The 17,156-nt window shown below is 35.6% G+C and overlaps 2 protein-coding genes across 2 annotated transcripts; one reads left to right on the plus strand and one right to left on the minus strand.

Annotated features, from left to right (window-relative positions):
• The first annotated feature begins 7,972 nt into the window (after window positions 1-7,972).
• On the plus strand, window positions 7,973-9,477 carry LOC140795454 (uncharacterized). The gene is made up of 3 exons (XM_073148010.1): window positions 7,973-8,070; window positions 8,903-9,003; window positions 9,082-9,477. The coding sequence occupies exons 2-3, from the start codon at window positions 8,910-8,912 to the stop codon at window positions 9,225-9,227; spliced, it is 240 nt and encodes a 79-aa protein (XP_073004111.1). The 5' UTR covers window positions 7,973-8,070; window positions 8,903-8,909; the 3' UTR covers window positions 9,228-9,477.
• A 1,067-nt stretch (window positions 9,478-10,544) lies between these two features.
• LOC140795376 (MLO-like protein 1) lies at window positions 10,545-15,669 on the minus strand. Its single transcript, XM_073147900.1, has 14 exons — window positions 15,344-15,669; window positions 15,082-15,139; window positions 14,762-14,970; window positions 13,867-13,983; window positions 13,718-13,769; window positions 13,185-13,276; window positions 13,013-13,087; window positions 12,833-12,921; window positions 12,657-12,706; window positions 12,207-12,247; window positions 11,491-11,700; window positions 11,181-11,248; window positions 11,032-11,092; window positions 10,545-10,908 (listed from the first exon to the last, which is right to left on the minus strand). The coding sequence occupies exons 1-14, from the start codon at window positions 15,476-15,478 to the stop codon at window positions 10,735-10,737; spliced, it is 1,431 nt and encodes a 476-aa protein (XP_073004001.1). The 5' UTR covers window positions 15,479-15,669; the 3' UTR covers window positions 10,545-10,734.
• Window positions 15,670-17,156: the final 1,487 nt, after the last annotated feature.

Genomic DNA, 17,156 nt, shown 5'->3' on the forward strand with positions numbered 1-17,156 from the left:
TAATGCGAAAATGATCAGGCGCCAATTGGCAAAGCACTTGTTTAGTTTCTTTGATTCCCATGGGTGTGGAATGTCATACTGAGCGACAAGAATTTTAGACTAGCGGTCATAACCACCATTGACCAGGCGTTGGATGTTCTTCGCCACGAGGGAAATACGAGTAGTACATAAGTCCTTAATAGCTATATCGCTTTGACTCTTTGGTTTGGTGATTTGATCCCACCCTAAGGCCTTTAGCCAAGTTATTCCTTTTTCACAGAAAATTATAGGCTAACTTAACTATTCAGTCGACTATCACAAAATGGGTTTTAGTAGGATACATCAAATGTACTAGCATAGAGTTAATGACCGAATTAATAAGTGCAATTCATCCAACTTGAGTCAAACAAGATTTCTTCCAACCAGCCAGCTTATCATTAACTCTAGATAAGAAATCCTCATGGTCTCTTATGAGTAACTTGTTTGGGTAATTTTAGACCCCAAGTACTTAAAAGGGAACTACTCTTCCCTCATACTTAAAGCATGGGTGATGGCAGTTCTCAGGTTAGAAGGGGCATCTTATTAGTAAATTTTTAACTTAGCCTACTTAATTCTCTTGTTCATGATATGTTTATATCTATCAAAAATAGAGAGAAGAGTAGTGCAAGAAGCATGAGTGGCTTTGACAACAACCAGAAGATCATCAGCATACATTAAATGACTAACATGAGTATTATGATTAAAATGTAGGGGTGTGAGATTAGCACTATCGTAGGCCTGTTTCATGAACTGAGTAAAAGTTTCAGCAACCAAGATAAATAAGTAAGGAGATAAAGGATCTCCTTGTCGGATTCCCCTTTCGCCCTTGAACCAACACGAAGGCATACCATTTATAAGAGTAGCAAAAATAGGAGAACCCACACACATTAATCCAGCCAATAAATTTATCTGGAAAGCACACGAGATTCATTGCTAGAGAAATAGCCTCCCAATTAAGTCAGTCATAGGCTTTTTCTAAGTCTATTTTGATCATTATATAGTTATCTTTACAGTTAGCAGAATTAATATAATTTGCTATCTCATAGGCGATAGCAATATTATCATGTATGTGTCTACCAGCTACGAAAGCTATTTGCTCAGAACTTATCAACTTAGGCAGTAGCGGCTTAAGCCGGTTAGCTAAAAGCTTGGCTAGAGGGAAATAGGTCTGTAGTCCACCGCTCTAGCTAAATTATCTTTTTCTGGATAAACGAAAGGTAGGTCTAGCCCCAGTGGTTAAGCAGAGAAGAGGAGTTTTGAAAGTCAATAAACGAAGCAACCAAATCCTCTTCTACAATATCCCAATAATTTTTATAAATTTTGCTTGAAAAGCATCTAGGCCCGGGGCTTTTCTAGCCGGCATGGACCACACAATTTTCTTAACCTCCTCAACCGAGAACTACCTTAGTACTTCATCACTGCAAGTGGGTCTCAACATCGGGAGATTTGGCCAATAATCTTATGTCTGAACGGCATTGACATCCTTATGCCATATCTCCATATAAAAATCAACAAAAGCATTATCAATACTGGAGCAAGATAAAACCACCGACTCATTATCCAAAATAATTTTTTCAATGCAATTTTTATTACGCCTAATCTTAGTGGAAACATGGAAGAATTTTGTATTATCGTTCCCCTGGGTAATCCAGTTAATCGGGGCTTTACTACGCCACTTTAGATTAATTTGACACAAGATAGTAGTGCATTTATTATTTAAGATACTCAAATTCTTTCTTTCAACCTGGGATAAAAGATCGATCTGTTCCTTATCCTCTAAAGATGCTATCTAGCTTAATAGTGTTCAAAATTGTCTCTAACTGTCCTTCCACTTAGAGATAGAGATCTAGATAGAGTTAGTTAAGCTTGGATACAAAGCAAAGTAGGGGGGAGGATCACGAATATTTATTTTATTCTAGAGACTAGCAATCAGATTATGAACCTCAGGGTAATCAAACAAAAACCATTCAAAACAAAAAGGTAGACACCCGATTCTATTCAACTGCCCTAAAGTGCACAAAATAGGAGCATGATCTAAGGCTATGCATAACAAATGTTCAACCGAAACACAACAAAATTTTTGGATCAAGGGATTCAACAAATACTGTGTTGAGTCTCACAAGAATATGGCTAGTGCCATGCCTATTGTTACACCACATATGCGGTGAACCACTAAAACCCACATCCAAAAATTCAGATTCATTTAACATGTTTTGAAAAATCGAAACCAAGAAAGATATCAAAAAAGGCCTATCACCGAGCTTATCCTCAAGGTTTAATGTACACTTAAAATCACCGATTAATATATGAGGCATATCAATAGAAAGATAACTTACTTCATGCAAAGCCAATATCTGACTTGGCTATTGGTACTAGCATAGACCACAAATATGAGGCAGGGAGCAATACCTTGGCCTGAGACGATGCCATGCATAACCTAGGCCGAGGAATCAATGATAAATACCTTCAGATTTTTTGGACGCCAGCAAAGGAGGATCCCTCTTGCGGCACACGTCCCAAGCACAAAGGCTCCGTCCCAATTCGGGCTCACTCTACGAAGGAAATTCATTGTGTTAGCTGAATCCATATGAGTCTCTAACAAAGTAAAAATATTCAGGGAATAATAATTAATCATTTTAAATAACTGAACTTGGTCTTCCCTTTTAGCTAGGCCTCGGATGTTCCAGGATAAAATCCACATTAAATAACCATTCGGGTAGAATCCTCCATAGCCTCCACACAAGAATCATCCATCTCGGTAGCCTAGGTTCGAGTAGCGGGCTGGTCTTCGCTAGTCTTCTTCTTTTTGCTAGTACGAGGCTTAAGAAGGGCGACAGCATGAACCAGTGAGGAAGGGTTCTGCAACTTTTTTTGTTGGAACGAAGAAGCCGAGTAGGCCTTCAGGTCAGGGTCAACTAATTCCTCTAGGATATCAATCATTTCACTATTGGCTTGCTGCCGAGCAAGTTCCAGAGCGCGAGTGGCTAAAGCCACCATCTCAATATGCTCGGGACCTCCTTCGGGATTTGGGGAGGGACTAGGTAAGGCAGATAGTCGAGGAGGAAAGCGAAATCCCATGGCAAGGCTGGCTTGAGAAGGCTTAGAGGAGAGGCTCTCCATAGGGTGAGTGGAGTCAGGTAGGGTTAGATGAATATTTTTGGGGTTCTTGGGGACAGGGGATGGTTTAGGTTGGATAGGAGGATAGGCTAAAGGTTGCGGAAGAGGTCAAATGGGAGTCTGATGGGAATGAGAGGGGGATGTGGAGAGGTGATTAGGTTTGAGGGGTTGGTAGAGGCACACCATTAATAGCTATCCCATCCGTTTCCACATGGCAAGGAGAGACCAACGGACTACCAAGATGGATGGGTAATGATGCATCTCCTAAATCTTTAGGCTAATCCTCTCTTCGAACGGTAATATTTCTAGCATTAATGTCATCAGATGGTGCCCCTTGGTTTGGGCGCGATAGTTCACTACAGCATGCATTAAGCAAGTCAGCCGAAAGGACAACACGAAGCAGGGCAAATGAAAAGACTGAGGTAGGGGTTGGGCTCAAGGCATTAGACATGATTAGAGGCGAGGATGGTTTAGGTGCTCGAGGCGGAGCTCGTTGGGCTCTCAAGCCTCCACGTGACTGAAGGGCACGTGGGAGATGGACACGACCACTACCACTATCGGAGTGGGTGAGCTTACCTGTAGGAGTAACCGTTTGAGCTGCTGCGTCAACATTAGTGGTAATCTTACATATCGCCTAAGGTAGAGGCTCAGAAGCAGTCAGCTGGGCTCCATCATTGCTAATGGCCATGTTAGCCCCCACGCCGTGGCACCCCCGGTTACCTTCCCTCTGAAAACAAATCCACGGTCCATATGGTTCAGGTGCTCACTCCAGCTCTGGTAGCGGGTGTGGGGTCATCACCAGTGGCGACGACTGCACCTCACCTGTACTAGAACCAGGAGCAAGAGCTTGACCTTTGCCGTCAAGAGTCAAAACCTTACTCAAAGCATCAGTGAATAGGGGACAAACCGTGAGGTAGTGACCAATTTGGCCACACCTAAAACAAATCATAGGGAGATTTTCGTATGCTATAGCTTGAGGAACTTGCTCCCCAGGAATACCCATTAGAGTAGATTGTTTTAAGGTTTTGCTTAGATCAATCTCGACGGAAACCCTTGCAAATCTACCCCGAGTACAAGCTAAAGTGTAACCATCAATTTTTATAGGCCTACCAAGATCCAAGGCTATATCAGTGAGGAGGTCTTCCCTCTAATATTCGTCGGGAAGGCCAATCAATTGAACCAAATCAGGGCAAACACGATTTCTTCCGGCAAGGGTTGGAAGTTTGGCCTCCAAGGGATGTGGTTAAAAACTGAACCCCAAAAGGTTCAAGGTCCCCTAGTAAGGACTTTAAACATATCTCTGTTAAAGTAAAACTTGAAAGTAAAATGCCACTTGCCATATCTATTACTTGTCTTTTTGCAACGAAGGCTCTATTTCCTTGGTATTAGCTTTTGCTTAAGATGCGGCAGTAGTGGCAGACTCCACCTTAGTAGTCGGGTCGAGGCGATCCGACAGTTTGAGCGTTGAGGGGAGGCATGGGGAGAATCGGGGTAAGGAGTTTTTCGAAACCATTGTTTTTTTTTTTTGTGGACGTTAATCTCATTACAGATAAAGCAATAGAGGATTAGATCCCAACATATTTAAAATAATATCGCTCAAATTTTAGTTTAAAAAATGTGATAATATATATTTAATATATTTATTATTTAAAATTTAATTACTATTATTTTAAATGTATTAGAAGGCTTATCCAATCTTTTAAAGCTAACTATATATTTTTTTTATCATATTTAACCAATCTAAAGTATGCCCTTATTTGCTTTGAGTTTGCGAAAGGGGCGATTTCCTGAATTTGGTCAATAACCCTTAGCTAAGTTCAGTAACTAAATATTTTTTTATATTTTTATTCTAACTAAGTTAACTCCCTAAAAAATAAAATAAAAAATTTAATATATATTCAAGATGATTCTAATTTTACCCTTGATTTAATTTAAATCTACCACTTTTATCGTTTAAGTCAAAAGTATTTTAGTCCATTAATTTTATATATCATTTATTTCCTTGAAAACTAATATATTTTTTTTAACTTTTTCATATCAAAAGTAATAATTACATTTTTAACATAGTTTACAACTAAATATCATATTTTCTTAATCTAGTTCAAGATATCTAATCAAGACTAAGAGATCAATGGCTAACTATTTAAGTTTGGGGTTTAGTCTCAAATCAAACCAACCTAAAGTATTGGATAAATTTTTCAACGCATTTAAAATAATATCGATCGGATTTAAAAAAATTTATTTAAAATTTAATTATTTTAAATGTATTAAAAAATTTATCTAATCCTATTCAACTTTGTCTCTAATTAGAATCATTGACTTAGGGATTAAATACTTTAGTTGAAAATATAGGGGACAATTGAGCAAAATCACCTGAGGTAAAGTATAACTTCTCCTAAACAAAAATGTTGCTTATAAATAAAATCTGTCAGATAACTTGATTACAATATGGAATTATCTTGCATATCATTTGAAAGTCAAGTAATAGTTTTTGAGTGCTTTTGAACAAAACTGACAGCTGATTAGGACTAGTTAACTAGTACACAGACTGCAGGAAATTCTGGCAGTTGGGTCTGCAGAGGATCGTCTCCTCTGGCTGGAAAAGGTGTAAACTTATCATAGTGTGTTCAGGTGATGAGAGATTTGAGTAAAAAATAAGGTTTGCAACTACAATACAATTCAATAGTTGCAATGTTATGTTCAAACATTTTGACTTCTCACCTTCCACAACGAGGAATGAAGTAGATGGCAATTGGATGATTAGATTTTTGTAGTTTAAATAGTCCTCAAAAATCTTCAACTCTATTGTTCATCAGTTGGAAACTTCTGTTGTTTTATTTTTCACTTTTGTGGTCGAAAAATTAGGAATAAATTCTACTTAGACCTCATGACCTATTACTATTTTTTACATACATTTTTAAAAGTTTTTGTATTACCGACATATATATTCTCTGAATTAACTTAAATATCCACATATATCCTCTTGAATCGAGAAAAAAATAATTATATGAACCTCAAAACTAAATAAAATTTTGGTTCTAAGGAGTGTATGTGGCGAAAAAGAAGTTCCGAAAAATATACCTAGAAAATAGTGATAATTTAGAAGGCCTAAATGAGATAATACTTTGCAGAAAAACTCTGTTTTTCGCATTATATCATATTAATATTTAATTTTATTACCTCAAAAATACTCGGCCATGAGTAGACTTAACTATACATGCATCATGAAGACATTTTATCTTTTAGATTTTTGAAACAATCAAATATTTCTTGTTCCATTATTAAGTTGTTGGGTAAATTTAACTCACAATATTTAAATACATTGGTCAAATAATAAGTAATTAAACACGATAGGGAGTGAATAATAAAAGCAAGATTTAATTATATATGCACTACTGAAAGATAACAGTGTGCAATTTATTCTTGAACCATTTAAAATGATATAATTGTGAGTGCTTAGTGGTATACTTTAGATAGTATAAGGGTAAATTATATGATTTTTTTAAGGATTAATGTGATATTATGTCATGGTATGTATGCACTGCAGAGGGTGAGTGTGTATATATATATATATATATATATATAAAAGATATTTATTCATACCCTTCAAATTACGTGACTTGTGTATGTGTATCATTGAAAGCATTTGTTTTTAGCATAGATGTTTCTTAGAGCTAATTTAGAGTCAATCTAAGATTTTAATAGTTAAAATTAAAGAAAACAAAAGAAAAATTTACAAATTACATTCTATATTTTACCTATTCACATTTAGTCTTCGAGAATTTTGTAATTGGAATTTTCTTTTTTTCTTAAATTTTTATTTAATACCCTAACATTATTTTGATTAACTGAGATTGACCAAATTACTAAAATACCCCCATTGTCCTTCGCTCTCCTCCTCCTTCTCTTCTTCTCCTTCTTCTTTTTCTTCTTCTATCTATCATTGCTCCGATCAGGGGTTCGTCGAATGAGAGGGAGCAAGCCAAGCATCTCGATCGACTTCAATTTGGAGATCAAAATCTTTCACTTGGGCATAATGAAGCGGTGAGAATGATGGGAAAGATGGGAGAGAAGGAGAGGCACCGTCCAAGTTAACCCAATGCTTCAAATAAAAATTATAGAAAAAAAATAAGATGTCAAGTTACAAGATTCTCAAAATAATATGCGATCACAAAAGTTTACTAAGTAAATTGATGCCAATTTTTACTAATTAAATACTTATTGCCAAGGGTAAGTAACTTTATGTTAGGTTTACGGTTGCACTTAGAGTTTGATATATGTGTTCTTAGATAATATAGACAAGAACGATAGTGTAAGTATCTGCTAAGTTAAATTTAACTCAAAGATGACTGGAGATTGAGTGCAAATGATTAAAAAAAAAAAAAAACTCAATAACATCAGTTTAATTAATTGGGACATCATTATATTCTTACTTATTTCTTAAAAAAAAGCTCAGAATTTTTCTATAAGAATAAAATGCAAGGGTTGCATGGCTTAATATCAAGTTGAGAATGTAATACAAACAAAATATAGGGTGTTTTTAATAAATTTCTCTGTCCATTTTATCCAATGGCCCAACTTGCACTTCTTTTAATTAAAACTCAAGACCAAAAGATCAAACCAATGGGCTGAGCTGAGCCCGCCCCTGGTTTTCCTCCAGGATGCCGCCAAGTCAACGGTCAAAGTCTGCAATGACTATTCGATTCAACATACTATTCTCTTAAATCGGCGACGTTTCCTTCAACAAAGTTGAGTACGTTGTGTTAAAAGATATCGGCATTCTCCAGCCGTGGACCTTGTTCCTCACTATATATATATACATACATATATATATGTATGTATGTATAAATATAATTATATGTCAACGGCTTGAGGAGGCTGTCTTCTCATCTACCCAATTAGCTGCCATTGCCATTGCCGTTGCCAAAGCCTTTGGTTAGATCTTTCACCTCTTTCCTTTGTTGTGCTGTTTTTGTGTGATCTAGGATGCTAGTTTCTGTGATTTATCCAAAGAGAGATGATTCTTTTTTGGTTTATTGATAACTTTATTTGTTACTGAAGAACAGGAGCTCTTTTTTCTGTTCCAAATATAAGGATGGCATATTAATATTGCATAGTAGATAGAGTAGCATTCATATGTACAGATCCACGCTATGAAAAATTAGTAGATACTGTTATATTGATGAAACCATTCAGTCTCTTTACCTCATAACAGAAAAAGAGAAATAGAAAGCAACTTAGTTTGGGATGGAGAAGAATTCCTCTAGCAACATCTGGGAGTCAATATTCATACATTGCTTGAATAATCTGAGCTCTGGTAGATGATTCTTCTTGTTTGGGCGAAGAAGCAAAGAGTTTGTAAAGCTTTCTATGCCTTAGATTTGGAGTGAAGTTAGTAAAAGCATTCTAATCATGGAGTATCACCCAAAACTCTTATGTTACTCGTTTGATAGAGTTATTATACTTCCTATGTCCAGAGAAAAATATGACGTGAATTTTATTTTCAGAACCGTAGATTTAATGCTTCAGGAGATTACATTTAGAACTTCTTGAAGTCGAAAGAATCTTTTATGTTGTTAGTCTACAAGTTTCTACTCTGTGTGCTACTTCGCTGCAATGAACTAATTGAATTCAAAGAGTTCAACTTGATCTTTACTTTTCCAGACCTCTTTCTTCCTGTTTCTCTTCTTTCTTTCATTTCTTTTTTTAATCACTATCTAGCACCAGTTCCAACCTAAACTAATGGTTCAGGACATTCTTGCTGCAGTTATAACATGGCAACCAAGTACATCATTGGATCTGTGGCTGCATCCTTTGCATTTGCTTATGTCTGTGGAGTATACATTGCTGACAAGAAGATACTGGGAGGTTAGTTGATCAAACTTTCCGCTATTAATTTCATTAATTAGAGAAGTCATCTTAGATTTAGCATTTTTCTTTAACCAGGAAACACACCAAGGACTGTCACTGGTAAGGAATGGCAGGAAGAAACCGATAAGAAGTTTCAGGCCTGGCCTCGCACTGCTGGACCGCCGGTTGTCATGAACCCCGTCAGACGCCAAAATTTTATCGTCAAGTCATCAGAATCTTAAGGTAGAAACAAGCGAATACAATTATCATGTGTGCTAAAACATTCGTGATAACAACGATTAGACCAGATTTTATGGTGACATGTTCTTCTCTTATATTTTTCTGAATTTGTGGTGTTTGTACTGCGACTTCGACATTTGATGAACTGTAATAAAACACTCAGACAAGCAAACATCTGTAATGCAGTTGTTTTCCATGAACTCTGCAAGGGTTTTTCTTTTCGTGATATCAGATTCAGAAGATTAGATCTTATGCAACTATCATTACTGCAGATTGTCTCTTAATCCAATATTTGGCATACGAATTTGTGTTATTTTTATGTGGATTGGATGGTTTTATTCTTGTGATGTTCTTATTCAAGTGTGGAATGAACCAAGAAATGAATGGTGGAAACCAAGAGAAAATAAGAAACTGTGAAATAAACTGTCATCTAGCTATATTATTCTGTGATGTGTCAATAAATACTCCTGACAGCTTTACTTTTCCTGCTTTTGAACGTTCTGAATGGAAGAGAAATACAAGGCTTTATAGCAAATTCAATGAATAAATTGCACATCCTTTAGGAGTATAATCTGCTGATTATCATATGTAAAAGAGTTTTAGTCCCAAATGGGATACAACTACTGTAAAAAAAAATTGCAGTGCACTATCACTTACAATCTACTGGCATTCAAATATGAGAAGTGTTTCTCATCAAATTCAACTTAGAAGCTTATCAGATCAAGGCAGAAATGAGTTCAAATTCAAGAAACTCAATTAAATAAGATTTTAATCTTTTTTTTCTACCTGACCAAGCAAATCACTGCCTGAACTGAAGGAATCCTACATCTCCTTATAATTCTAGACCTCTTTTCATTACAAATAGTATGTATGGGATGACTCATTAATGAAACATCAAATAAAAAAAAATTCTATGATATCATAACAGAGAAATAGGAAAGACTGTTTGAATCTAGTTACGCCATTAGATCTACTATCATCATAGTATTATTGTCTGATCATGACACGCCTGCCTTGAGCTATCTATTTGGGTCTGCTACCATGCATCAAGTGTTGTCGAGATTATTTGAGGATTGTACACACATGAATGCTGCTGAAAAATATGATAGCGCTGCATATAACTTTCACGGACTCACTTCACACATCTGCCATAGTTCTAAGTTTCGGTTTCGATTTTTGTTTTGGCTATGCTTAAATTATGAAATGTTTCAGTCAGTGTTCGATTTCAGTTTAATTTTGTTGTATCGTTTTCAGACTTCTTTTAATAAATAGTCTTCTTTTATCTTATTTTTCGATGCATCACACAAAATCTAATCGCATTTAAGCAATATAATTGAGATTGAACTAGGTATAAGTTGGATTCAAATCAAATCCAGCTTAGAATTTAATAAATACATAAAAAAAATTGTTATTAGAGTTGTTTCAGTTGGATACTAGTTTTAAGGAGCAGTTTCGGATCGGTTAGAACCGAAATGCAAACATCTCGGTTCCGTGACCATGAGAAGTTGATCAATTCTCTTCAGTGATACCATTTCCATTTTCGGATGACGGTCCTTTTGGACGCGAATCATCCTCTTCGCTTATAATTGGTTTTCTCGTCCTCTTCCTTGCCATTTGAGCCCAACCCACAAGACCTTCTTGCACATGCTCATCAAATATAGCTTTCTTGAATGAGCTCCCCATCTACACAAGAAAGAAGAATCATACATAGAATCATCAATCATTTGATCTGTTTTTTTTTTCTTCCAAGAAGAACATTCATGTTATCATTTCAAGAATACAAAGGCAATATGTTATCCAACTCACTTGAGTTACAATGGCATAGAGTGGTAGAGTGCTGTAGCTGCAAAGAAGCTGAGAAATGACACTGAAAGCACCAAGAAACATGATGATGTGAGATCACATAAATCATGAAGCAGTAAGTTTTGAGGGGAAAGAAAATGCTGATCCCTTACCTGATAGTGAGTCTCGGGATTACGAAACGAGCCTTCCCCACGATGCAGGAATCAAAGCCATATGTAGTCTGCAGAAAATAGCACATTGTAAGCATTTAATGGTCTAAAAACTCACTTGTATGCATTGACTTATGTACCCATAGAAGTATAAATAGAACTTGTAGGATAATAGCATTTTATAACTATGTAAGGTATAAACTCAAATTCTGCATACAGCTTGCTGGTTTTCGCTACTTTTCTGGAATATACAAACACAGAAGAATCTGCAAATGGATCACAAACACAGAATGGTATAACCTAGATTACTCACCAGCATCCAGAAGAACAATGCAATCTCAAAGGCATTTTGGAAAAGGATAAAGTGGATTATGAAGAGGACTATTTTGGGCCGGTGAAACCAGAAGAGGTCGTCTGAAGGTGTTACTATTAAGTCCCCTTCAATGGCTGAATGCTTTTCTGCAACCTCATGCGCCAACTTGGTGATAATATGCTCCAGCTTGGTACCAACAACAAGAAGAATCTGTAAATTTATAGCTGGTGAATACATTTGCAAGATGAACTCATAAAAGGATTCAGTCATCAACATATTCCACAGAATATGCGTCTATATCAGATAAATAGTATTCTTGCAAAAATTAATATCTGAATGGAACATAGAAAGAACATTGATGATGCAAATAAAGATGAACTGAATTCAATGGCTTATCTTTGTTTTCCATCAACGACTTTCTACACATGCATAGCTTAAAAATAAAAAGGCAAGATCGGTTCCCTGAAAATGACCTTATCTACTAGGATTTCCCAGTCTCTGAGGTCTAATACTAATAGAAGAAAGTAAATGAAGAAGCTTGATGTCCTTCTGATGGAACTCATTAGCTAGTTAGCACAATTTTCCTTTCCTGCCTAAGAACACTAGGCTTGAAAAATGTTCACCTTCTCTGCAGAGAAAGTAGTAACTTTGCAGATTCAATAACAACGATTCAATTTGCAATAGTACAGACCTCAAGAGAAGTAACGAGAACTTACAACTAGAGGAGCAAATGATATCCAAAAATATGCATGCCATCCTGCATCAATAAGATAACCCTCAGAGAGTACATTATTATGCAACTAAACAAAGCGAAATACTATGAAGACTTTCACAAAGTAAGAGGGAGTCTGACAAAAGACTGCGTGGCTCATTTAAGGAGATATATTCTTTAACACAAAAGCAATTGTCAAAAGAACTGCTTCAAGGTAACTCTTCTTCCAATACAATTTGTATGAAAGTACAAAGAAAATCGAAACATGAGAAACCAAAATACAGACACAGACTCATATACTACGCTATGGGCAATTAATAAACAAGATCAAGCTACAAATACTAATTGTGTAAAAACACTTCTCATTTGAATTAATTTGCAAAAGAGTGGATATGGCTTCAAGTTCAGAATAGAAAAGACAGAAGAAAATAGCTTGCAGGAAAGAAAATCTCACCATTGATGTTCACCAACAAGAAAACTACCACAACGATCCATAGGTACCAGCTGCAGTGCAACAAAGTTGAAATTATGAGAGCCATATAGTCAATATATATATATGTATGTTATTTATGCTGCACCTAAGATTGACTACAATCAAAGCTAAGTAAACAAGCACTGTGTGATTACTACCTTATACCAACAACTCTCTTAAAATCAGCTTCAAGGGCTCGTACCATGTAGTTGTAAAATTTGAATTTTGGGTTTCCCCTACAGTGAGTCTGCAATTGTGAAATGAGAAAGAAATGAAGGGTAAAAATTTTTTTTTTTTTTTTAAACAAAAGACTAGAGACTGCTAAGGAATATGCTTACCATGATAAAACCAAGTCTCATTGTAGTGTAGTCTGATTTAGTAACTGACCCATAGAATTGCTTGAAGAAAGAATGCTGAAAGAAATGAAAAGCATCTTTATTTATGGGTCTGTTGATACCTTTGCATAATAAATGTCAGTAAAAATAGAAATAAGAGGAATCTAATACATACCAACCAACTTAGTACAACTGCAGCTTTGCCAAATCCCTTGAAGCGCTTCTCGATAAATTCAAATTGATGCACATGTTTGATCATCAAAGGAACTGCACATATTATTGTCATGAGTTAGCAATTAACACATATATTAGATTGTTAGACTTAAAAACTTAAGTTGTTAATTAATAGACCAACAACCCGTAATACTGCTCATGAATAGAGAATAAATAATAGGATGTGCATTACACCTCAACACGGAATAAAGGTGGGCTGACAAGGTTTTATCCCATGACCTCCAAAAAGGATAATTCTGATGCCATACTAGATAACCAATTGACCTAAGAGTATAAAATGTTAGGTCATGAACCAACAGCTATATCATACCTTCAAAGAAGATAAAAATTGCATCATTTGGCCACTTAGCTTGGCAGAGAAGCCATGTTTTACTGATTTGTTCCTTCCCCTTTTTTTTTTCTCTAATTGTGATCACTTAATAGCTTAAAAAAAAAATCGCAGTAAGTTATGAACAAGATAAAAGTCAATGATACCATTGTCATCCTCTTTGTGGATTGAGTTCTCCCAAGGTCTCCATAAACGTATCTGAAGTGATCCGGAGAATGTTTACAGAAGTAGTTTAACTCACCCAGCACATGGAGAAGCAAATTAGAAAAGGAAATGTGATCATCTTCATCAGTACCTTTGCCAATCCTAGAAGCACTGTGAAAAGGCTGAGAACCACATGAGTGATTGCCAAAACAAAGATAAAGATGTGCAATTGATGGATAGCTTCAAGTGAAAGCAATGGAACTTTTCCCTGAATCCATTAAGAGACAATAATTAAGTGTCGTAAATTAGATTTCCAAATTAAATGGACAATAATGGATTGTGTAAACCATAAAGAATGATAATCCAGGAAAAAAAAGTTATATTTAGCTCGATTTTAACTTACTTTCTTGTATTTCAAATCTAAGAACTTAATTCTCCTGTGACCAAATTATAATTGTTAGATTCTCCCTATTTTTCAAATAAGGAAACTCATTTCCAAATAAAATCAATTGAATTCCATCTAGAATTAGGTTCGAAACGTACCCCAAGTTTGAAGTACAAAAAAGTAAATTAAAATTACCTTCTTCCCTCCTCCATTTGCTCTCCAAGCTTCTTCCTTCTCTCATCCTCCTCTCTTCGCCTCTCTTCCTCCCCGCCGGCCGGCTACCCAGTCAGCTCGACTCGGCCTTCGCCCGATTGAGCACCGGGTTAGCGGGCGGTAAAAGGTTCCAATTTTTAAGCCCGGCCCGATCCGAAAGACCCAATAGGCTAATATTATACATTTATACTTGGGATTCGTCGACACTTTCAAATCCTAAGAGGCATAGGTCACATCCCATGACACGACACGACACGACACCAGGAGGACCGCCGACCCCAACTTTGTCATAAAGTCAACTTAATTAGTCTAAATAAATTTGGTTAGCTGGCCTGTTATTGTCATCGCAACATAACTATTCTCCAAGACAAAAGAAAAAAGAGAAAATTTCTCTTTTTCTACTTCTAAGTAGCGAACGCAAAGCAATGCACGTTAAAATGTTCATTACCTTCCTCTGGCAGTGGTCGGACCCCTCACCGCCCCCGGCGAGAAGCCGCCTCATGCCACCGGCTACACTGAAATGCTCGGTTGCGGCGGCGGCCGCCTCCCTCTTGCATGGAAGCCAGTGGTGTGTGACACTTTGGGGGATGCATATCTTTTGTATGGGCCCTTGGAATACAGTCAATAAGAGCGAGATGAATCCCAACAGCATCAACTCTGTAACATAAACAACCATTAAAACAAAACAAAACAAAACAAAACAAAAAAACTGAAGAGTTTTTATATATTAAGTTTGAGCGGCGTCAAAGATGGAAGAGATGAGCAAACCTTCTTTGACTTTCTGGAGAGCTTCAAACAGAGGCTTCTGGTGCTTCCTCTTCAGAGTCTGCACTTCAAACAGCTCTCCTCAGTTAAATTTTTTGCTCTAAAAAGATTAGATTTTTATCTAAAAACTTCCCATGTTAATGAATTTAGGATAAGAACATTAGATAAGCTATGTTTATATGAGGAAAATCCTGGCTTCCCGCCACTGGGTGCTAGTGTTCGGAGCCCAGAAACTTATTAATCTTCTTCTTGAGCTCCGCCTTACCTTGCCTACGTAATGAAGGAAGCGCTCGAAGAAGAGGGAGATGAAGACGATGACGGAGCACACGACGGCGACGATCCACGTCGGGGTGAATTCGAGGGTGATCTCCGAAGCTCCTCCTCCTCCTTCACCTGCCATTTATTTTCTTAATCTTATCCCTTCGTGGTCCATCTCCGTGTATAAATATATAAATAGATATAGTTTAAGGAGACGAAAGATATGTTCAACTCCACTCCAGGACTTGTTGCCGTTCGTCTTACGTTGGACTCGGTATTAACTTTTTACTCGCAACTATGTGTTCATACTTTGAGACTGGAATTGGATGGTTTGATTATGCTATTAACATTCAGCTTGGTGTATGAAGGTAGGGAGAGATTTCTTAACTTTTTTTTGGGCAGAGGAGTATATTGAGAAATAGATAGAGTTTTTGATCAAACTAGTCGTGTTATAATTTTTTTTTATCGAAATAGATTATTCGTCAAACTTATTACTGAATATAATTTAATTTTTCATAATTCTAACAAAAAATGCTGAAACTAATAGGCCTTTTATCTCTAAGCAAAAATGTTGAACTAATCAATATTTTATCCTAAACAAAAACATTAAACTGATCAACATTATATATATATATATATATATATATATATATATATAAATTTATTTAACTTAATATTCCAACAGTTAAGAAAAAAAGTTATCTAACGATAAAAACACTGAACTTATTAGCATTTTTAAAAATACTGATTAGTTTAGTATTTTTATTAAGACTACAGTAAATTAGATTCCAATAGGTAATAAGTTTGAGGAACAATCTATTTTAGTAAAATAAAAAATAAAAATAAAAACTCATTTAGCCAAATACTCAAATAAATAACCCTAATCCAATACATTAATAATACACATTCGATAAATCCAATCACATATGCTCAAATGATATGGTCTTCATATATTCTCTTCGTGTGATTAATACATTAGTGTGTAATTAACATCCCCATATTTACTCCTATTTAACGGTTGAGATTTTTCCTAATCGCTCCTAATCCAAACTTGTATACACAACTGAATAATTTTCTGTGAATATGGACATGGGAAGAAGAATATTTTTTTATCTATACAATTTCAAATATTATAAAAAATAGTAAATAAATTATAGAATAAGACATGATTTTTTTTATGTGAATCTAAAATATACTTTTATAAAAATGTAGTAATTGTGTTATAAATCTAAAATATACTTTTCTAATCACTTTAATAAACTTCATTCATATATTTACCATAATTTCTCCACCTAATGACACAGCTCATTAAAAAAATTAGCAGGAGGTCATCAAAACACAATCTAGTAATAATAGTAATAATACTAGTCAAGGTTGGATAATGGATTAAAAAAAAAAAGAATTAAAGTTTCAAGTTGGGGAATATTATATCCAACCTTAATCTAGATCAATTTAATTTACTTTTCCACTCCTCTTACCTTTCTTTTGTATTATTCTGGAAGGCTTGAACAAAACAGACTAAAACGTAAAAAAGAGACATTTGATAGATACTTACTGGTTTTCATATGCAATGCATGCATTTTGGTCAAGTTATAGATATCTATCAAGTTTTTATAAGGAAAACTTAGTCTTGATTTCTTACACCTACTCATGGTTGGTGAATTAAAGTATGCCAATTAATTTGAACTCAAAACCAGGTCAAGCTCATGAGCTATTTCCAATTTCCAATTTTCCATTGTTCAGACTTTACCCTGTTTTTTTTCCTAAACTATGCTGAGGTTGATTTAAATGTGAGTTTAACCTAGAACTTGAAACCGAAA

This window comes from Typha latifolia, chromosome 9, assembly GCF_019914945.1.
Source record: "Typha latifolia isolate L0001 chromosome 9, TyphaL0001v2, whole genome shotgun sequence".
Taxonomy (NCBI): domain Eukaryota; kingdom Viridiplantae; phylum Streptophyta; class Magnoliopsida; order Poales; family Typhaceae; genus Typha; species Typha latifolia.

Coding starts and splice junctions, on each gene's coding strand:
- LOC140795454 (XM_073148010.1), top strand. CDS start 8,910: ATGGCAACCAAGTACATCATTGGATCTGTGGCTGCATCCTTTGCATTT. Junction 9,004..9,081: donor TGACAAGAAGATACTGGGAG/GTTAGTTGATCA, acceptor TTCTTTAACCAG/GAAACACACCAAGGACTGTC.
- LOC140795376 (XM_073147900.1), bottom strand. CDS start 15,478: ATGGCAGGTGAAGGAGGAGGAGGAGCTTCGGAGATCACCCTCGAATTC. Junction 12,707..12,832: donor AAGAGAGTTGTTGGTATAAG/GTAGTAATCACA, acceptor GTTGCACTGCAG/CTGGTACCTATGGATCGTTG. Junction 11,701..12,206: donor TATCATTTGCTCCTCTAGTT/GTAAGTTCTCGT, acceptor ATAAATTTACAG/ATTCTTCTTGTTGTTGGTAC.